The sequence below is a fragment of the Equus przewalskii genome, chromosome 1 (assembly GCF_037783145.1).
Source record: "Equus przewalskii isolate Varuska chromosome 1, EquPr2, whole genome shotgun sequence".
Lineage (NCBI taxonomy): Eukaryota > Metazoa > Chordata > Mammalia > Perissodactyla > Equidae > Equus > Equus przewalskii.
In genome coordinates this window covers 32,771,533-32,793,892 of record NC_091831.1, presented here as the reverse complement: position 1 = coordinate 32,793,892, position 22,360 = coordinate 32,771,533, and the positions used below count along the sequence as shown (strand labels likewise).

At 51.0% G+C, this 22,360-nt stretch overlaps 1 protein-coding gene across 1 annotated transcript in view; it reads right to left on the bottom strand.

The window, feature by feature from the left end:
* TLL2 (tolloid like 2) overlaps window positions 1-22,360 on the bottom strand; it is a 133,103-nt gene that overhangs the window by 3,608 nt on the left and 107,135 nt on the right. Inside the window, exons 11-19 of the mRNA XM_070560448.1 lie at window positions 20,713-20,829; window positions 19,506-19,651; window positions 18,830-19,025; window positions 10,737-10,862; window positions 9,847-10,007; window positions 9,051-9,231; window positions 7,534-7,659; window positions 5,385-5,512; window positions 2,198-2,411 (exon numbers count right to left, since the gene is read on the bottom strand). Of these exons, the coding sequence (XP_070416549.1) occupies window positions 2,198-2,411; window positions 5,385-5,512; window positions 7,534-7,659; window positions 9,051-9,231; window positions 9,847-10,007; window positions 10,737-10,862; window positions 18,830-19,025; window positions 19,506-19,651; window positions 20,713-20,829 (1,395 nt within the window). The remainder of the gene's footprint in view (window positions 1-2,197; window positions 2,412-5,384; window positions 5,513-7,533; window positions 7,660-9,050; window positions 9,232-9,846; window positions 10,008-10,736; window positions 10,863-18,829; window positions 19,026-19,505; window positions 19,652-20,712; window positions 20,830-22,360) is intronic.

Here is a 22,360-nt window from a genome sequence, read left to right as displayed (position 1 = left end):
CATTTTACAGAGGAGCAAACAGAAGCCCATGAGTTTCATGGCTCACAGGGGCATCCAAATTGGCCTTACACGCCAAGGCCCTATGCTCCCGGGTTGGGCCACATAAGGCCTCTGGGAATTCCTGAGCATCTACTGAAAAAAGCTGGCTGCTTGGATCTTTACCACTTAATTCCCTGCAAGTGCTGGAAGCCTCTGAGAAGGGCTCAAACCAGCCAGACGGACTTACTGTAATTTGTAGTTTCTGCCAACAGAGGGCAGCAAAGGCACATCAGAACTGGGGGTGAGTGCAAACCTAGAAAGCTCAGGACAGGCTGGCTGCTCCTTAGAGAGTGCTGACCACAGCCCAGCTCTGAGGCCCCTGTGGGTGTCACAGGTGAGCTGCGCTGGGACTGTGGGCTTGTATTCTGTAGCCTCGGCTTCTGGGTTTTTTACTAGGACAGTAACTCTTGTTGGCCTGGGTCCCACACTATCTTGTGTCTAGGTTACTAGAGACCACATAACATAAATGGATAAATGAGAATGACCAGAGATTAGAAAGCACCAGAAATTTTGGAGGCAAATTTCCTCCACTGCTCGTCCTCGGCGTCAATGTGCTCCATGCCCCCGAGGGACCCAGACAGCTCCCCCCCCCAACCACCACCGTGAGGTGGCTCCTGCACTGTCCGGTAATTCTCCAAGGGCCAGATGGCCCCAGTCCTGTCCCGCTGCCAACTCTTAGCTCCGTGTGTGCTCTGGCTTGGAATTCCTTCCAGGTCCGGGCCGTCTTTGAGAAATTTCAAATTCCTGAGATGCGAGTGGCAATGAAATGGGCATAGACCAGGGCAGGAAGACCATATTGCCAGATCCCCTCTTCATTCTTCCCCACCTGCTCCAGGCCCCAGGAGGCCCCAGGAGGCCGGCCTCTAGGTCGACATGGATGGGCCCCCTTGCCCTCTGCCTTCAGGTTGGGTTTAGCCACGGGGAGCACCAGCAGATCAGAGGAGGGAGGAGACAGAGGTCAGGGGACTGAGTCCCAGACTCTGCCTGCCTGGTTGCCACAGGCTGTTTGACTGAAGCTCACAGCTCCTGTCCAGGTCTGTCTCCAGGCTCCAGGAACCGCTCCCTCCTTTGGCATCTGGGCCTGGGGCTAGTAACAGCCTTGCAGTTCCCAGCCCTGGTTGCTGCACTGTCGCCTGTGGTGTCCCCACACCCTGCCCACTCCTAATAATAGTCCCTTATTAAATTCCCCTCAAATAATGACTCTATCTGAGTGTGCCCCCATTTCCTGCTGGGACCCTGACCCCACCTCAAGCCCCTATGCTCTATCTATAGGGACAAGAGGGTGAAGTCACCAGACAACGGCTTCTAAACTCCCCTAGGGGAAGCTAGAACCTTTCAAGGAGCTTAAGAAGGTTCTGTAGACAATGAAGTGTTTCCTGCTAGGCGAGGGCAAGGCAGACCACCTCAGGGCACTAGTTGTTATTCTGTTTTACCAGATTCATGTTTTCTGGCTCTGAAGAAAAACTGGGGGAGGGGCTGTTAAACAGATCAGAAAACTTCACAGAGTCCTGTGATCATGATCTCCGATTCTGAGGGGGCCGTGGGCAGCCACCACTTCCCCAAAGGGCCACAGTCTAACGCCAAGATGAGAGTCAAAGTCAAGTCCATGGGTTCTAGTCCCAGGAGGCAACATTTTAATGGCTAAAGAGCAGAGCCCTTTTCTTACTGACATTCTTCTATTTAACAAAGTAGATATGTAAGTTATCAGCATATATATTTTCCTCCAAAGGACTGAATAAAGCTATTTACATTTTCAGTGGAGGAAAGAATAATGGGGAACAGAAACATGTTCTATTTTCTGGAACTGGTCCATGGAGGGTAACCAGGGCTGCTCTGCCCCACTCAGCTCCCAGACTCTGGATTTCACAGACCAGCAAAACTACAAACACGTTTTTAAAGGAGGGATGGGAGGAAGGAAGGGAGGAAAGAAAGGTGGCACCAACGAAGGGTTACCCACTTTAAATGTTGTCAGTTAAGGACATTGAAAGAAAACACCCCTTCGAGCTATGGTTGTCCACGTTTCACGATGAAAGGGACATGTCATCACGCCCACCCTTCCCCCATAGTCAGAATAAGAGGCTGGTCTGTCCCTGCCCGCATCACCTATCCATCCCACGTTGGCGTGGGAATGAGCTGGAGGCCGGCGGCCGCCGCGTACCTGTGCTGTGCACGGCCTGGAAGCCTTTCCTCTGCACTGAAGCATCTGAATGAAACCTGACAAACAGGCTGCTGCCCGAGGCCACCGTGGGGTCCGGCTTCTTGCTGCCGCAGAAACGGCCAAGGATGGGGGCCAGGCTGTCGGGCCCGTCGTACAGTTCCACGTGGTCGTAGGCACATTCCTGGTGCTGCTCCATCTCAAATTCATTAAACATCTGGGGACGGGAGAGCAGAAAGTGAGGCAAGAGTCGCTGCAGCCAGGAGGTGCACTTCTCCAGGGGCGGGAGAGGACCCGTGTGGCAGGACACGCGTCTGCCCTGCCAGCTGTGCAGGGAACGTGGGGCCCATGGTGACGATGGGGACATCTGCAGAGAGGGTCTCAACTTGGCCCCTCTTTCGGTCCCCAAACAACCCTATGAGGTAGTTACATGAGCTATGGCCACCACGACCGCTTTGCAGATGAGACGGCCGGGTTTCAGAGTTTAAATGCTTGCTGAGGTCTGTGTCCTTCCACCATAGCATGCAGCTTCTCCCTCAGTGATAAGAACAGCAATGACTGGGTGCTCACTTTGGGCCAGGAGCTGTTTTAAGCCTTTTACAAAGATCACTTCATTTAATCTTCACAACCCTGTGATGTGTCTGCCATTATAATGCCCTCTTCACAGAAACTGAGGCACAGGGCTGTCGGATGACTTGCCCAAGGTCACCCAATAACCAGGAGGTCTGGCTGCAGAGTCCCTGCCCTTACCCTCTGTGCTGTACTGCAGGGTCCTGCAGCGCAAATGCTGTGAGTGACCCTAAGTGTACGCTGCACCGCACGGTCATCCTCATAGTGGCTGACATTCGCTCAATGTTTTTTCCATGCAGAGCTCTGTGCCAAGTGGTTATGGGCATTTTCTCACTTGATTCTGATGACACTGAGGGAAAAGCTATTATTATCCCCAATGTGCAGAAGGGGAAACTGAGTCTTAAGAAGTTAAGTGGCTTGCTCAAGCTCACACAGCTAGTGGAAGAGGGAGCTGGGCTTGACCCCCAGGTGGCCTGACTCCAGCCCATGCTTCTGACCATGGCTCCCTCCCCACTGTTCTCCCTAAAGACTGTCCCCTGAAGCTGGCCAGGAGAGCCCCACAATTCCAGGCCATGACCCCAGCTTTGCAGCCCCAAATGTAGGGTTTCTCAGGCCCTGGACAGATGACTGGCCAATGGCCTGTCCATGGCTGGGAGGGAGATGTGATGAGGTGAGAGGGGATAGTGTTCATGAAATGAAGACTTGGACCAAATGACAGAGTGGGGAGCGAGGACATTAGTGTGGGGGCTCAATTCACATGAAGGGGCTGGGGTGCAGGGCAGGGATGGAGGGAGAGAGGGGAGATCGGAGGGTCCATTAGCAGTGGGGCTTTTGCAGGAATGACGAACACACTTGAAATGGGCAAAGCTCTTCACACCTAATAGAAAGACGGCTGTGGGGCCAGAGACTGAGGGTGGGGACAGTGGGCAAGAGCAAGAAGGAGAGTGCATCAGCACCAGCACTGGTGGGCCAGGGAGGCGGGGAGCTCCCCAAAAGTCCACGGGACACCCTGTGGCTGTCCCCATGCAGTGAAACACCAGCTTCCACCCGCGTTCTACAGCAGCAAAAAGCACAATCAAGATATCCACCATCCACTTCCCAAGAAAGTTTTTTAAAAAACCTAGTGCATATATGTATGAACCTCCGATAACTGAGGTCTGGACTAACTGTGCAGACCTGTGATCGTTGCTCTGGTTCTTGAGTCTTGTCAAGAACCGAGGGCGGACTAAAATCTTGCGGCCCTTCCCCAGGAGCGCCGCTTCCAGCTGCGCAGGTTGCGCGTTTCCAACGCCAGGGGGCGCCATGGCCCCGCCGTCGGCAGAGACACACGCTGCCATCGCGAACATTTTCTGGCAGGTGGCAGTCTTGGGGAAGGAGTGCTTTCTCTAAGGCACGCTGCTTAAGTCCCCCTCTCCCAGGGTCAAGGCTGTTTTGACTGACCCAGGAGAGCAGCCGCCGCCAGCATTTCCCAGGCGAGCAGCCAGGCACGGGAGGTGCCTGCTGTGATGGTCAGGGGCCCTGCCTTCTCCGCCCTCGATGCCCCGGGCCTGGCACAGAGGCCCCAGCACCCGCGCCCCAGCCTGCGAGCCCGTTCTCCCACCTGTCCTCACCGCGCTGGCCCACAAACACCCCCGCAGGACCCCAGTGATGGTCTATTTATCATCACTTTCTCCTTTATTCTCTTCCATTCTCCCCGCATTATTGGTCCATAATTCAGGGCAACATCCATATGCCCTCTGAAGAGCTTACTCATCTCCAGAGTCAGAACGACCCATTTAAAAACTGTCTGTCTGTGTGTCTGTGGAGTACAACTTCTCCAACTGGCAAGAGGGCTTGATTAACACTCCAGAATCAGGGAGTCCCTGGGAGCTCAGAAGTGAGACTCGTACAAAGACTCATTCCTCCTTTGAAATAACGGGGTATGGTGTGGAGATCACAATCATACGCCTGGATGGGACTTTAAAGAAAGGCTTGGGAGATATATTAATTTTTAATTCGAGAGAATTAGCGTAAATAACTTAATCTCCTATTGCTAATTGAAAAGAATGTAAGTTGCAGAAGAATATGAATGAATCCACTTGAAAAGTTTGAACAAGAAAAAGAATATATATTTTTTCCCATGTGTGTACATATGTGATTGGACATGCACAAGAAATTTCTGGAAGGAGTCACAAGAAAATGTTCAGAGAGGTCATTTCTAAAGTGGGCCTGGGGGTCCTGGAAACTTTTGATTTCTGCTTTCCAACCCTCTGAACTGATTACCTTTTTACCTTGAGAATGTATTGTCTTGTGAAACATTAAAACTGGAGACAACTGAATCTCAAACAGCACTACAGAACTGTGCGGTGGGTGCCGTCACACTGGCACCACTGTGAACAGCTATTTATAGGACTTTCCTCACCGCCAGCGGGGCTGAGGGCTTTACGTGTGTCCTCTCTTTTAAGCTGCACCACAGCCCCGTGAGCTCGGTCTCCCATCATCCCCGTTTCCCAGATAACAAAACTGAATCTGGGAAATGTTGAGTAACTTCCCCCGGTTTCTGAGCCGGGAGGTGGCTGAGCAGAGACTTGAACCCATGTCTGTTTGATACTGAAGACCACAAACTACGAAAATGACTCACGAGTTTCACCCGGTGGCCCGCGGTTGAAGAGATGGTCCAGGTACACTCCCTCCGGCTGGGGTATTTGTCAGGCCAGTTGGGGCTCGCCAGGGTCCCCTCTGCACTGCTGATCTTGTGCGCACAGCCAGCTGGGGGCGAGGGGGAACGCGGGCAGAGAGAGAATAATTCACTCTTGGGGAGCACCGGAGGCATCCTAAGAGAGCCTCCTCCCCTCGCTCTTATTGCCACATGGTCATTAGCAAATGTGGGGGCAGGGGTCAGCCTGAATCAAGGGTCCCCTGGCTTAGAGAGTGGCTGATTTGTTTGGTTTTGCTGCCTTCCTGGTGGTAGCTCAGGAGCCAGGCCATCTTTCTCGTTATTACCGCTCACGTCCTGGTTACCACTGGAAATGTGGGAGAGTGAGTGGTAAAGACCCCGGGCCTAGGGGTCAGATGGACTTCGGTTCAAGTCCTCGTTCCGCCACTTACCAGCTGTGCGACTTTGGGTACTTAGATAAGTTTCGGTCCCCTTATTTGTAAAAGGGGCGCCAACCTTGTAGGAGGGACATGTGGGTTAAATGAGATCACGCATGTGAAAGGCTTAGCAAGGGCTCACAAAGACCACTACGCCTTCCGTCTTTTAGGTTTGCAAAGCAGTTTCACGTGGTGGCTACAGATGTTGTTCTGGTTACAGTGCCACTAGCAGAGCAGCCCCATGACTTGCTCAGTGCGTAGCGTTTTGGCCAATAGCTAGAGCTTGTCCTCCTCTGTGTTGAGCACTGTGGTAGCATTTTGAATGCATCCTCTCATTTAATCCCTTCCGCTTTCCAAATGAGAAAATAAGCTTAGAGAGGGTAAGTGACTGCTGGTGAGGGGTGGAGCTGGGACCGGAGCCCTGCCTTTGCTGTTACTGATTAGGAAAGCGAGAGAGCTGAGGAGGTGGGCCCTGTGCCACCGCCATCTCCAGGGCCGCCCTGAGGCTTCCGTTGGAGGCAGCTGGAGGGGCGGTTGAGGGCGGGTCAGAGGGTGGAGGACAGCCGTTGCAAGGAGGGGCCTGCTCATCGTGCCTCTGCTCTCTGGCACACAGAGAACAGGTGCCAACCAGGATGGGACGGGGGTTCAGCTCCCTCTGCCCCACCCTGGGGGAACTCATGCGAAGGCAGCCTCTGTTCAGCTGCTGGGACCTTAGTGGGAGTTTAAGCCCCTCCTGGCCTCCCCCATGCCACAGGAGGCAAGCCTTGTTCTGGCCCAGGCCCACCTCACAGGGGTGGGACGAAGATTTGTTAAGTTCCAGAATGACAGTTCCTTCTACATTCTTCCAGCTCACCTCTCAACCCAACCTGTGACCACCCATGTCCTTGTCACAGGGTTGGGCTGCACCTTCCGAAGATGTCTTAGGTCATCCTCGAACACTCCAGGTAGGCCCTGACCACACTCTGTGCACCCCAGCCAAATCTCCTAACTCTACAACGTTTATCCCACGGCGGGAGTCAGGTCTTCACACCCTCCCTCGCCCTGATGTCCCCTGCAGGGCTCCATGGCTGGGCCAAGGCCTGCAGGCCTGTGTGTGTATCAAAGATGCTCAAAGTCCCTGGGCAGGGCTGCGTAAGAGCAGAGGGAGGCTTCTTCCAGAAGGGCTGAACATTCAAAGCCCTCTGGCCCTGAAGAACTCCCAGGAGTGAATGGAGCAGGGAGCAAGGTTTTCCCAATTCCATTTTACTACTAGACCTGCATACGGTAAATAATATTATGACATAGATGGCTGATATTCACTGACATTTCAAGTGCTTAATATGTGCCAGGCTGTCTGAAAGACTTTCTAGGCATTCTCTCATTTAACCTTCACAAAAACTGTTAGAAGGGGCTATGCTTAGTCCCTTTTAAACAGAAGAGGAAACTGAGGCTCAGAGAGGTTAAGTAACTTGCCCAAGGTCGCACAGCTAGTAAGTAGCAGAGCCAGGTTTACACCTGGGTAGTCTGATCCTGGAGCCTGGGGGATAATAACTCCAGGAGCGCACCTGAGGGCCCCTGCCCACCTCCTGAAGGAGGGAGCCGCCCTGGGGAAAATCCCTCTTCAGCAGGAGGGCGGGAGGAGGGAGGGCGGGTGCTCTCAGTCACACACATCCCCCGGGCGGCCAAGTCAGCCCAGCCTGGCCGCGGTCCAGCCTCACCCTCTTTACAGTCGTGCCCGTTCTCGTGGAGCCGGTAGCCATTCCGGCAGCGGCAGAGGTAGCTCCCGAACGTGTTGATGCACTCGTGCTGGCAGCCGCCGTTGTCCTTGGCGCACTCGTCCTTGTCTGGAGAGATCAACGGACTCTTCTCAGGGCAACTGCCAACTGGAGGACGTCCCTCACAGCCCAAAACCCTGCTCAGAAGTAGCCTCCTCCAGGCAGCCGCCCTGGTTGCCCGACTCTGCTTACCCCCTCGCTGCGGTGGGGGAGCATTTGTTGGATATTACTTGGTCCTGGCATATATTGAATTCCCCATGCACCTAAAGCACTTTATTGTATATATATGTTCTCCACCCCTGCTCCTTATCAAAAACAAGGAGCTCCTTAAAGGTTAAGCTAATACTAATACTAAAAATAACAATAATAAAAACAGCTACCATGGAGTGAGTATTTGCTATGCGGTGGGCACTGCCCCAAGCACCTTCTATACATTATCTAAGTTAATTCTCACACAACCATAGGAGGGAGGTGCCCGTGCTCCCGTTTTACAGGTAAGGAAACTGAGGCTGAGAACGCCCACGTGCCCAAGGTCACCCAGTGAGCAAGTGGCCTGTGTGACCCAGAGGCCTGGGCTCATCCTCCAGGCCCCCACACCACCTCCTGCCTGTGGAGTAGGCAGCGTGCGGGCCAGAGGCCAGACGGCCACGTGCCAGCCCTACTCCATCACATCCGCTGCTGTGGCCTTGGGCAGTCCCTGACCTCTGCCTCAGTGGCCTCACCCGTCAAGTGGAGTCAACAGTGGTTTCCTTCCCGCAGAGGGTTGTTGGGAGGAGGAAATGAATGAGTCGGGGAAAGCTCTTAGAACAGCATCCAGCCCAGAGCCGCGGTTAGCTTTTGTTCTAGACTATGTGTGAACTCCAGTGTTAGCTGTTGTTGACATTGTGGTTCTTGCAGCCGAGCCAGCGCGGTGCGCAGCCCTGTCCTAAGCCGACTTCAGCCTCTAGTGAGTGAGGACGAGCCTCGGTCCCAGCCCCCACTGAGATAACTTCAGGGGCCAGGCGGGTCTCACTCCCCTCTCCATAGCCTCTGCCCACTGGGGGTCGAGTGTCACCGAACACTTTGTATTTGTTACACCCTGTGATTTCATGAGGACAACTTAGAATCCTTAAAGAACCCTTAAAGAGTAGAGAGGAAGCCCACGCGAGACTTCAGCTCTGGAACCCCATGCTGGAAGAGGCCAGACCCTGGAGCCTTGGAGAGAGCACGGCCACGCCCACACCCGGATCTCAGCCTGGGGCCTCGGGAACAGTGAGAATACATCTCACTTGCTTCAAGCCCCCCGGTTTGTGGTCATTTGTTGCGGTGGCCGTACATACATATCTATCTGCCAATATCACAGAGCCCGGATCTGCAAGCCGCCTCCAAGGCGGGGTGCTGTGAGGGCAGGGTCGGGGGTGGGCAGGTCCCCAGAGGCCGGGAGCCCGCAGAGCTGGGTCGCCCCCTCCAAACCCGCACACCTGAGAAGAAGTGGGCCCTGAAGCCGCGTTTGGAAACGGTGTTGTCCGACTTGAACTCCACGCGCATGTTGTTGCTCTGCGAGGTGATGACCTCGGGTGTCTCGGAGCCGCAGAACTTGCCGTGCAGCCTGGCGTCGGGGGACAGGCCACTGCGCACCTCGACGAAGTCGTATTTACAGACCTGCAAGCGAGCGCCGTGGGCAGCTGCCCGGTGCCCGCCATGTGCTCACCCCAGAGCCCCGGCCGCCGCAGGACCCCCTTCCTGAGAGCTGCGCCATGCCTGGTGGCCAGACAGACTCAGCCAGGTCCACTGAGAGGGTCCTCTCGACTCTTCGTGGGATCCCTCCAGCCCAGGGTGCAGACGTGGGGCGCACCTAACTAGCACTCTGGCTGCCACGGTGCTAGTCATCCCATGGCCACTGCCCAAGGGAGGGAACAGGCTGTGTAAACCATCCTGGTCCCCAGCTACACCTCACCCCCTCTGTTCCACTCAGCTGGACACAAACTCCCCTGATTCTTACCCCAGGGGACCCACCTGTGCTGACCACCTCCCACCCCCAAGACCCGCCTCCTGCACTCGTCTTGATTCTCCTTGGATTTATCAGTGAAGGACCACAGCACTCTATCTGCAGAGGACGTACTGCTGCAACTGCTACACCAAAGGCTCCTCGGACCCACCGAGCCAAGACTCCATGACTCTGGGAAGCCGCCTCCCTGCCTGCCAGCCCCTCCCCGGGTTCCAGCCCTGAGCCACATCCCAACACCAGCCCTGATCAGTTGGTGTGCAGAAACGTACGTCATTGCCCTCTAGTTCAAACACTTCGAACTGAAGGGAGATCCGGTACTGGGTGGGGGCCACCACCTGCCAGACGCAGTTTTTGTTTGTGGGGTACTCCTTCGGCCACCCAGGACTGGTGATGGTTCCATTCAGCTTGGTGATGAAACCGCCACAGGCCACTGCACGGGGGAACAGAAGCAAGATTCATTTGGTTTTAGTTCCGAGTGACTGCGATTTCCCCCAAGCAGCAATAAGCCCTGCTGTTCTTTAATAAAAAAAAAGTTAGACAATCTGAACTGATTAATTCAGCATCCTTTCTTCTAGTCTCACTGTTTCAACTAAGGATTTGGAGGGATGAAGTTGAGGACAAGTGTTTACTGTTTCAAGAATGATGATGAGGCCTTTGTGCTGACCTGTCACCCGGTGGCATACATAGTTGTGGACTCCACATGACTTGGAACAAAGGAGAATTAGAAATGTTTGCACCAAGTGATGCGATGCACCTGGCTTACATTAACAAGCAGAGTCGTGCAGGCGGGCAAGGAAAACAGGACACCACCAAGCAGAAATGGAATGAATGAAATGTGCTATGAGTGAGTCCCACCCAAGTGCTCATAGTTTTTCTTTGCTATTATTTTCCACCTTAATAATTATGTGAATTTTTCAAGGTCACAAAATAAACCATGCCTCCAATTGCACAATTTCCAGGGTGGAGTCTGTGTAATTTGGGCAGTCCTATTACATTGGTGACTTTATCGAGTTTTTCTCCCTCCAAAAAGTAGGTGGATCATCCACTATACTTGTCCATTGTCACTTCGCAGCCAGCCAGCTGCCCCATCTCTGCCCCACTTCTCCTAAGACTTGTGCCCCATCCCCTCTCATTCCAGCTTGGCAGGTCCGACACCCACCTTCACATGTCTTCTTATCGGCTGCCAGCTCATAGCCAGGATCACACACGCACTTGTAGCTGCCCAGAGTGTTCACACAGCGCTGCTCACACCCGCCATGATCTGGCCCGGAACACTCATCTACCTCTGTTAAAGAGGAAGGTGACCCCCGTTAAATCATCACAAAGCTGCCTGGTCTGCTCTCCATCACCTTCCACATCCCAGGGTCCCCAGCAAGTGTCCTCTAAGGACAAGAATGGCTCCTGGTGACCACCTTCCAAGGAGTCCCATGTCCTTGTCTGAGAAACTGACAGCAGCTACAGTAAAGGGTGGCATCTTGAGAACCCACAAGAGTAGCTCATTAGCCAGAAGAAGGGCTCCTCTGAGAGGCGATCAGGTCTGGAAATTTCATTCTTTGTAGGGTTCAGTCAGTGGTATTCATTTGTTGATTTTGCAAAAAATCTCAAAGGTTCCATGCCAAAGCCTGAATCAATTTTAATGCCATGGAATTGGGGTTCTCCCCGTGCCAAATATGAAACTTTTTGGGGACATTAAATAAAGGGTAAAGAGAAAGGGACAAATTTCTAGATGAAGATGTCTAAATATTCTCTGGGGATGGAATAGGAACCTGTGACTTAGCATTTTATAAATAATCTAAAGAGGTGGGCCCAGGGAAAACTACAGAAAACCCTGGGCTCTTAGGGTAGTCAGCACTCCCAGGAGAACTGCAGGAGGAGGCCACAGCTAGACTCAGTTAGCAGGGAAGTCCACTGGGATTCAGCACCAGCAAGTATCTAGTGATGTGTTTGGGGCAATTAAATAATAGCAAGTAGGAGGCCAGGTGTGCTGTCCAGAGGCAGAACATGGGAGTCATTAGAGAATCTCCTTGGACATGTCAGCCCATGCACCACTGAAGAAAAGACAAACCCAAGCATTGGGCATCTTCAAGAAGAGTATTGGAAATAAAAGGAGGGGCCAGCCTGGTGGCATAGTGGTTAAGCGCACGTGCTCTCCTTTGGTGGCCTGGGGTTTACAGGTTCAGATCCTGGACGCGGACCTAGCACTACTTGTCAAGCCACGCTGTGGTGGCATCCCACATAAAATAGAGGGAGATTGGTACAGATGTTAGATCAGGCAACAGATGTTAGCTCAGAGCCAATCTTCCTTGCAAACAGAAAAGATCTAAGAGGAAAAATCATTATCTTCTATTACCCGGCTGTGTTGTACATCTACCCCTGAGGGAGAACATGCAGCTGTGGCCTAACAGAGTTGCAGGGTTTAGGGAAGGGACAGCTAAACACTGAGACATCTTCCAAAAAAAATGCCAAAAGCCCAATCCAGGAAGAAGAAGAGGGGGTGGGGAGTATTGGGTCACAACACCATGGAAGGCAGGAACAGAGGAATACAGAGTTGTTCACAAAATCTTGAAAGACCACATTACACATAAAATAAGCAAGCCAGGACATCTTTGAGTTGGCAAAGAAAGGAAAAGATTCCCAGGCCTGCCACCTCGGCAGGGATCCTTTCAATCACATTTCTGATAGCCAGCTTTTCAGACCCAGCCTGAAAACACCCAGAGACAGGGCTCTCACTGCTTTTCAAAGATATTTCTTATCTTTTGAAATTTGAATTGTGAAAACTCTGACTCCTGGCAACTTCCAACTCATTGGTCTTGCAGAAAATGCAAACCCTTCAACCATAATGCCTCCCTCTACTCTACCCTTTTCCAACCCAGATAAACCCATTTCCTTCCAATCTCCCTTGTCTATGACACACAAAATGCTCATCAACCTGGTCGCTTTCACTGGGTAAAGGACAGTTAGTAAATATCCCATCATTTCACATAGTGGATAGGAAACTTAGGTAACTCTAAGAGCGATGCGTTCTTGGGCTCAAAGAAGGCTTAAATATGTTGGGCAGTAGGAGAGACTGGGTTTACTAGACATGCTCTAAGCAGGGGGTTGAAGTTGTCCTAGCCTCAAATAAATGCAAGTCTTGAGTATGCTAAAATAGTAAGAGTCCTGTAATTATTTATTACTTTACAACAGGCAAAGCACTTTCTTCGACATTTGCTAGAAAGTATAGAAGGAGGAGAATCGATGATAAGGAGAAATGGAAAGAGTCTCTCCTTCAGAGTGAACCAGATGACCTGGGTTGGATCTACCAGTGGATCTCTCCACAACGAATTGGGTGATTTAACCTCTCTCAGCCTTCCTGCTGCTTTAAAATGAGAATCGTACTGGCTTTTAGGGTTGTGGTGATTGAAAACGATGCCTGTGAAGTACCCAGCATATAGACATTCAGTACACAGGAGCTATCACTATGGACAACAGCAGGGTTGCTTTTGAAATTCCAGTGGGTGGAGAGACCCAGTGATGGGGGTAGTGAAAATGATCAGGTTACCTGGGCATACCTGAATCACATAAGAGTAGAGTAGTGCAGGCCTGAGGAGGGGAGAGAGACAAGGCAGGAACAGAAAGAAGGAAAATGCGTCAAGGATGGGCCAATAAAGGAAGACTAGATGGACAGGAGGGCAGCACAGCAGAGCCAAGAAACTAGCTGGTGGGCATAGGGTGAGGGCAGAAAGGAAGTGCGGAAAGAGCCCATCAAAATAGACCAAGATAAACAAAGGATCAAGGTGGGGGGTGAGGGGAGACTCTGATGTCAAAAGATACTATGGCTGTGGCAGGACACACATATGTCATAGCCAAGGAAGGGAGGACCGCTGACGAACAATTCTGGCACCATCTTAGCCACGTGGAGGAAGAGAGACTGGTGGAATGGATTTGGACCTAAAGCAAAGGGAATGTAGTTTCTCCAGACACTAGAAGGGTAGAGGTTTGGCCTAAGAAGGTGGGTGAAAGATATGTGTTTACATCTGAGCTCTCTCCAGAAAGAGCAGTGGGATGTCTGGCCATTTCCAACCCTGCTCCAGCTTGGGTGGATGGCGTGGAAGTGTTCCAGGGGCCCTGCTCTCAGTGGGAACCTGGGTGTCCTCCACATCGCTTCCAGGTTACTGTGAAGTAGCATCTGCTCCAAGCCCACTGGCTCGTGCTTGCTCTGGGCTACAGTGGCCAAGGCCAAGCCTTCCAGGAAAATCTGAGAGAGCGTGGGGGTGGCAGAAAAAGCTGAGCCAGGGCTCAGCTTTGCATAGTGGGAGCTTTGGCTTCTTTGCCTTCTTCAGGTGGTAGGAGTGAAAGAAGAAACCATTCTGTGGTTAGACAATGAGATGATTCAGGTAGGATCCCAAAAACTGCTTCAGAGAGTGTCAAAGAAAGAGAAGGCAGGGCACATCCCTAAGCTTTTGAAGAAGTACGTTGAAAGAAGCCAGTCCCCCTCATGCAACACCCTGTGGTGGGCCATCAGCACTGGGACAGTGGAATGTGGGGATCAAGGTAGCAATCTTCATATTCTGTACGTTCTGTATGTGGGGAGTGTGTGACCAAAATGGCCCTGCCAACCCTCAAATGCTCCTGCCATCTCCCGCAGTAACCAGGGATGTGAGGTGCTGTGCCTGCTGCTTGGCCAGCGGGCTGTGAGTGGGACTGCCATCTGGCACGAGGAGAGGGATGCAGAGGCCAACTGGCACGCTGGTCAGTGCCGTGCGCCAGCTGGGCTCTGGGCAGAGCCTCCTGCCAACCAGCACCCAGGCAAGAGCTTCTTTGACTTGATCCAACTCTTCCACGTGGCCTTTGTAGTTATTCTTCTGGTTTCTTTCACTGGAGAAGTCCTGACACATGCACTGGGTACTGTGTGTTCACAGGACATCCTACTGATGGCCTCTTGGAAAAAGGCTGGACAGAGAAGCTGGCTGTGCCCAGTCTCTAGACCTGTGCTGACCCATCTGGTAGCCATTAGCCTCATGTGACTATCAAACACTTGAAATGTAACTAATCTAAATTGAGCTGTGCTGTGAGTGTAAAACACACTGGATTTCCAAGAGTCAGTATGAAAAAATTCCATAAAATATCTCATTAATGTTGTGTGTATTGATTACATATTAAAATGATAGTATTTTTTGATATATTGGGTTAAATAAAGTATATTATTAAAATGAATTTCACCTGGTTTTTTGTTTTTCTTTCTTTTGGTAAGGTGGCTGTTAGAAAGTTTAAAATTGCATACGTGGCTCACATTTGTGACTCGCCTCCTACTTCTGTTGGGCCTTGTTGCTCCAGACTGTGGTTTCCACCTCATTCATCCTCATAGGAACCCCAAAATGTAGGCAGAGCAGGTTGCAGGATGCCCAATCCACAAATGAGGAATTTGAGCCTCATTCATTCATTCATCCATTCATTCCTTGCTCACTAAGTATTTACTGAACCCACTGTGGACCAGGCACTAGGGATACAGTGGAGAAAATATCAGGGATGATCCAGTCTCAGGAGGAAAACGGGTTCGCCTGAGAGTGGATCGCTAGTGAGAGATGCAGGCAGCACTGGAACCTGAACTTCAGACACTAAATCCAGGGCCCGGTTCCCTACACTCCCACAGTATTGAGAAGGCAGAAAGGTGACAAGTGTCAGAATCAAATCACAAACACTAATGAAAAATTCAAATCCCTTCACTTGACTTGCCTGTGGCCTTAGGTCTCCGTACTGGAAAGAGAGTGGACTGTGGGATCCTACAAGTCTGGGGTCTAGTTCCAGCTCTGCCACCACAGAACCTCAGTTTCCTCAATTTGAAAATGGGGGTAACAATAACGCCTACGAAGACGTTGTTCTGAAGACAGGTGAGATAATCATGTTGTTTCTGGGACACTCAATACATGTCTTTTCTTTCCCTTTTAATAGATCCCAACGAGGTTTCCACCAGTCCTGGTTCCTCTTATAAGATTCAAGGTCAAGGTCAATGTTGTATATTTCTTCTTTTCTAAATGTGGTTCTCTGCAGTCCTCCTTAACATAAAAAAAGGTGTCAAGCTGGGCCAGTGCCCCAAGTTAGTGTAGAAGAGCCTCAATTAACACCTTCAGGGGCATCTAAGATGTTTGCAAATTGAAATGTCCTTGAAGTATGGAGGCTGGGTAACCTGACCTCACCCTCATGCCGAGTGAGCCCCTGCTCCCAGGTCCATGCTCCCAGGTCCATACTCCACGGCAATGTCATCACCCGTGTTTGCTTGCAGGTCTCTGTCACCAGCTTGAGCTCTTGAGGACAACGACTGTGTCTTCCTCTGTGTCCCCAGCTCCTAGCACAGCCCTGACATAGTTTGATGACTGCTGAATGGATGCTAAATGTGGAGGAGGGAGAAGATGGCATCTTCCAATCAGCAAACAGAGCTGGTTATCATGGTTACTTAGAGCCAGCCAAGGCTCTCGACTTAGGCCCTCACAAACCAGTTTAGCATCACAGAAAGAAACATCGCTTTCCACTGTGCTGACTGGCATTATCAGTAGAGTTGCCACAAAAAATGCAGGAGGCTCAATTAAATTTGAATTTCAGATGAACAACCAATCATTTCCTAGCGCAGTATGCAATATTTGGGACATACACTAAAAGATCATTCTTTATCTGAAATTCAAATTTAACTGGCATCCTGCCTTTTTTTTTTTTTGCTAAATCTGGCAACCTTAATCTCCAGCTTAACTGGTCCTCTCAAAAATGTGCATCGTTGATCATCAGCAGAACTGCGGATTAGGTGTGGGTGGGCCAGTGCCAATTTCTTATCAGTTATCTCACTGGAAAGGAGCCCCGACACCTAATTTACTGACCTAGGGGTGGAAGTCAGGGGAGGAGAAGGAAGGAGAATTAAAGTAAATAGAATTAGAATAAAACTTCATAATCATTCATGACATGGAAAGCAAAATAAGGCCTCCCAAAGCAGTCCACATCCTAGCCCCTGGAACCTGTCAATCTGTTAATGTTACATGGCAGATAGGACTTTGCAGATGTGATTAAATTAAGGTTCTTAAAACAGGAGATTAGACTAGATTGTCTGGGTGGGACCAATGTAATCACAAGGGTCCTTATAATAGAAAGAAGGAGGAGGAAAGTCAGGGTCAGAAAAGGAGATGCGGCGACGGAAGCAGAGGTCTGTGATGTGGTATGAGAAAGGCTCAGTGGGCCACTGCTGCTTGAAGATGGAAGTGTACCATGAGCCAAGGAATGCAGGGGCCTCCTCTAGAAGTTGGAAAAGGCAAGGAACTTTGACCTCCACAACTGTAGGACAATAAGTTTATGTTGTTTTAAGCCACGAAGTTTGTGGTAATTTGCTACAGCAGCCATCGGAAACTGACACACGGCAATAGGCAAGAAGAAATGGTCACGACACTTTTTCCAGAGAGAAAACTAACCACCTCAAAGACTCCTTCATTAGCAAAGACAATTAATGGGACTAAACTTTATACCATGTGTGTTCGCTTATGCAATCTTATTTTCTCCTGACAACAGCTCTCCAATAACCTGGTAGTACCCTTCTCAATAACCTGGTAGTAACCTGTTTCAATAACCTGGTAGTACCATTTCTACAGGTGGAGGGATTGGGGCTCAGACAGCTCGTGGAACTTGCTCAAGGCCACGAAGCCAGTGTTGCTGCTACTAAGTCAGACAGGAGCCTCTCCAGGCTGGGAGACACATGGCGTATTCAATCTGGACCAGGCTGGGGTGGGGGCTGTGAATTTCCAGGCATTTCAACTAAGACTGTCGTGTCCTTCTTCCCACTACAACCACTAGCTGATTGCATTTGAAATACACTTGCTGTGGCCTGGCTTTTTTGCTTGGGAAAGAATTAAATTTTGTCTCCAGTTATTCAGAGTGTTAGGATTCTTGTTCTGTTTCTGCTTGGGTTTTGCTCTCCCCACGTGCTCAAGACAGAAAAGATGACAATTCCACAGACTTGCGCGGCACTTGTCGGCTTATATAGCATCTCCACAGCCACCGTTTCATTGGGGCTTCACCACTGGTTACGGGCAGATTTCCTTCCCCTGTTTTGAGAGGGGAAACCGAAGCTTCAAGAAGGACAAAGGGCTGCCTGCTCAGGGTCACATGGCTTGAAGTGGGTTCTTCTGACACCCATCTGCTTACGTAGAACCTGGGAGAAGAGGCTAAAGAGGGGGGCGATGGGGAGATTGGGAGAAAGGGAGGGACCAGCATTTCTGAGCGGGCACAGCCAGGAGACCTGGGAGAGGAGGGAAGAAGAGAAAGCAGCCTCCCTCGGGGTGTGAGCAGGGCCACTAATCAAGGGACCTCAGCTACAGATTGGATATCTCCATCCGGTGGCTGCTGGTGTGCTACTGGGCGCCCAGTCACCATGCACTGGGGAGTATCCTGGCTTCCCTCTTCCGCTGTGGTCATCTGAGGGGCATCCAGGGCCCTGAGAGCAGAGAAGGAAGACCCGCCATTGAAAGGAGTCCTGGGAAGCCTACTCTGCTATGGGCAGGAATGCTGGTCTTCCCATGCCTTTCTAAGTGTGGTTCCATCAAGACCCCACGGACCAGTGGATCCCTAAGGCAGCACAGAGGTTTGCTCACCAAGTACCACTCCTCACTCGCCTCCACACCCCCACCCACCTGAGGGTCAGCTTGTAGGCTGGGGGCTGATGCTTCAGGAGCCGAAGACCTGAGATGCCTCTCTGGCCCACATCAGGGGATGCAAGCAATGTTGCAGGAAAAGTTTGAGCTAAGGCGTCAGACAGTTTAGATTCTTGATCTGCCACTGAACTACCTGGACGACCCTGAGCAGCGACCCTGATCAGACTGGATCCAAACCCAACCCAAAGGGATATTTTGGAAATTAAATGTCATCGTGTAAATCAAGTACCTTGCACAGTTCCTGGCACACAGTAGGTGCTCAATTAATGATAGCAACCACACAAATATTTATTATTATCAATGCTCAGTTTCACTAAGGTTCACTAAGTTGACCTTGTAAACTTATTAAATTTCTAAGTATAGCAGCAGAACTTTCTGCCACATAGAAGCCAAGGCTGAGCCTGTTCCTGAGTCAGTTGTGAACTCTGTTGGGAGCCCTACACACAGGTCTAAAATGGGTTGCTGCCCCCTCCCTGCAGGGAGCCTTGTTTGGTGCTAAGCTTCCAGATGGGCTTTGTGATTCTTAAGCCAGGAGGGCAATATCTCTTCCTGTGACTAAAAATGGAAACAAACAGCTAATTCATACCCTTGAAAAAATTGGCTGCAAAGCCCGCTTTATTGATAGAGCCATCGGACACAAACTTCATCCACATTCTGTTGGAGCTCGATTTCACATCCTCCGGCTTCTCATAGCCACAGAAGTGGCCAATCAGGATGCTGTCCTCTGTGGGGCCGTCGCGGATTTCCAGGTAGTCGTACGCACAGCTGTCGTGCCTTTCGATCTAGATAGAGAAACAGACGCAATGTGGAAAATGGCGGATGGCCTGGCCTTAAGGGTTTTGATTTAAGAAAATAACCTAAATATTACTCTCGAAAATCTAACCAAGAGGAAAAAGACCCACGTGTGTCCTAGGCTTCTCCAAGCTTTCTCCTACTTGTAGAAGTCAAGGCTGAATCAAGCTGCAAAGAGATGATAAGTAGGGAAGAACAATTCTACAAACCTCCTTGGGTCCCATCCTAGACCTGCTCTCCGATTATTCCCCACCCCCTCTAGCAGCCATTGGAAAGGAAGTGAACACGATTTCAAAGCCTGCAAAGGTTTTGATATCAGATATCCGGGTACCACACACCATGGGCTTGAAATGGCCCTTAGGTTCCTGTTTTCAGCCCAAAAATGGAAACCCATCTTTACAGAGCAGAGAGTGTCTAACAGAAGTTGACATTTCCTTCATCCATGGGAAGACAATCTGAGCAGTACTCACCTCAAAAGCTTGGAAGGTAAGCCCCACGTGAAACCCTTCCGAAACCGTAATCCTCCAGACACATTCCTTGGAAGGTCTGTAGTCATCGGGGTAGTTGGGAGATTGAATCTGCCCGGCGTCTTTGTTAATGTCTCCCCCACATGTAGCTTTAGAGAGAGAGCCAGGAGGAAGGGGGTCCCTGGTCACACCTTACGAAGGAAGTTGGGTGGCCATTATCACCACTAGGTGGCTCCTCTTGCCAACATTTTCATGTCCATGCAACCAAGACTGTGCCTCTAGAAAGGCATAATTTCATTTGTTTGCAACTCTGAATTTTTTTCATACAAAGGAAATAACGGTGTAGAGCAGTGGTTCTCTACCTTTCTCGTGCCTTAAAATCACCTGGGAGATTTCTCAAGCTGCAGAAGCTGAGGCCACATCCCCCGAGGTTCTGATTCAAGTGGGTCTGGGGGAGCTTCCAGCAGCAGTGACGTTTAAGAGTTCCCCAGGTGATGTGAATGCAGAGGGTCGAGGAACGCTGACACAGAGGGACGCGTGAGTGCGCATGCACACACATGCACACGCATGTTATTTCTTTTATAAAAACAAAATTTTGGGCTCTCCAAAATTACAAGTTAAGGCCCGTGGTTTCCTTTGAGGGGGGCCACAGGCGTAGCTAGCCAGAGAAATCCAACAAGTGGAACAAATAGAAGCAGAATTGCCCTGGTGGCAGCTGCCTAGACCCCAGATCTATTGGTTCCCTCAACTCAACCACCACGGTGGCCTCAGAGGCCCTTGCAAGAAAGTAGTTGGAAATTCCCTGCCATTGTCCAAAGTCCTCTTTTCACAAATGAAACAAATAGAGGCCCAGAGAGGTTAGATTCTTTGCTCAGGCTCACACAGCTATTCAGAGGCTGCTTTCATTTCCACAGGGTTCTATGCCTCCTGAAACCACCCCTGTGTGGGGGAAGCTGGCTCCCCAGCTGGACTGGAATGAGGGCTCAGCAGGGTGGTGACAGGTACATGACGCCTGTCCTGAAGTAAGCACAGCTGGCCTCTCTGCTTCCAGAATGTGGGGGAAGGAGCAGCATAGCCCCTGCGGTGGTGGCCCCCACCCTGGCTCTGGCAGCTGCCACGCACGCTTGGGCGGAAGAGGGACAGCGGGCTGCATGGGAAAGACAGAGGCATATCAAGAACTCCCAGGTGGCTTCCTTCACCGTGAACAAACCTTCATACACTGCGAAGAAACCCTTGCCCAGGATGTTGCTGCTGCTCCGGAACTCCACCCAGAGCCGGCTGTCTGTGGAGATGAGGGGCTCCGGGACTTTATCACCACAAAACCTACCTGCGAAGCGGAAAAGAACGGTCAGGCTGTTGGTGGACAGCCAGAAGGGGCTAGCTGCAGACAGAGAGGAAGCAGTGTTTCTTCCAATGTGGTTCAAGGTAATACCCCACCCTGGGGCAAATCATCTTGTAGTACATCAGGATTAAAAGATGGAACAGAGGGGCTGACCCTGTGGCGGAGTGGTTAAGTTCGCACGCTCCGCTGCAGGCGGCCCAGTGTTTCGTTGGTTCGAATCCTGGGCGCGGACATGGCACTGCTCATCAAACCACGCTGAGGCAGCGTCCCACATGCCACAACTAGAAGGACCCACAACGAAGAATATACAACTATGTACCAGGGGGCTTTGGGGAGAAAAGGGAAAAAAATAAAATCTTTAAAAAAAAAAAAAAAGATGGAATGGAAACAACCCGGGTGCCTCCTCCAGGCTACCTGTGGGAGATTTCCAGACGCCAATCAAAGTACCCAGAGGACAGCCCAGGCAGCCCCTCCCCTGCCAAAGGGGTCCTCTTGAGGTGCTGCCGGTGTGGCCGCATGAATGTTCCCTCCCCTGGTATTTCCTATGCCATGTTAGCCCTTCTCTTCCGGGGGCATCCCTTTGGGAAGATACTCTGCCTTCCTTGCCTCAGAGAAGCGATGCCAGAAAACACACAATGGAGAAATCAAATCTTTTTGACTTCTGAATTTCACAAGCCCAGTCACAATACCAAAGATCTGAAAAAATACACATGGAATAGGAGCACATTTTCCCATCCTTGTAGTCTTAGAAAGATTCCTAGGATGGATGAGTGAGGGGACTAAGGAGAAAGAGGATTGGAGAGGGTACTGTGGACTCTCTAAAAGGACCCCGTATCCTGTCCCACCCTGAGCTGAGAGCCTGGATGGAAAAGGATGATGGAGACCCCAAGTGGGTTTAAGGATCTGGGAGAAGCAGAGAATTGTGCTCAGTTCCTGGGCAGAGCCTGGAGGGGAACAAGACGCTGGATTCCCATGTCTCACCTGGGGCCAGAACAGAAATGTCTGTGTGGTTTGTAAGACCTGAGGCCAGGAGGCAGGCATGCAGAGCCCTCCAGGCAAAGCACAGCATGATGGCAGCCACGTGACTCCAGGCTCCTGGGAGGGGTAGGGAAGCGACTTTCCCTCAGCCCAGAGGACTTGGGGAGCCACAGAACATCTCTCACAGAACATCTTCTAGGGAGATGTGGACTTGGTACCATTTGAACTGGCCTAGGGTTGAAGCAAGGAGGAGGCACAGCAGCCACTAAGATGGACAGAGGACTGGAGACAGACATCCCAACAGCAATGCCAGCCAGATGGCAATATGGGTGCCTCGTGCACCACCATGCCCTGGCACAAACTATGCCCCTCACTGGCACTTCCACCCTGGGGGAAGAAACCACAAAGTGACTGAAATTAAGTTCCCACTACCTGATGGAAAGGGGCTTATAATTTTTATTGAACTTTTGTTACTGAAAAATACAAATAAATTTCTTAGACACTAGGGTATGGATCTGAAATTTGGACCCTCTACAAA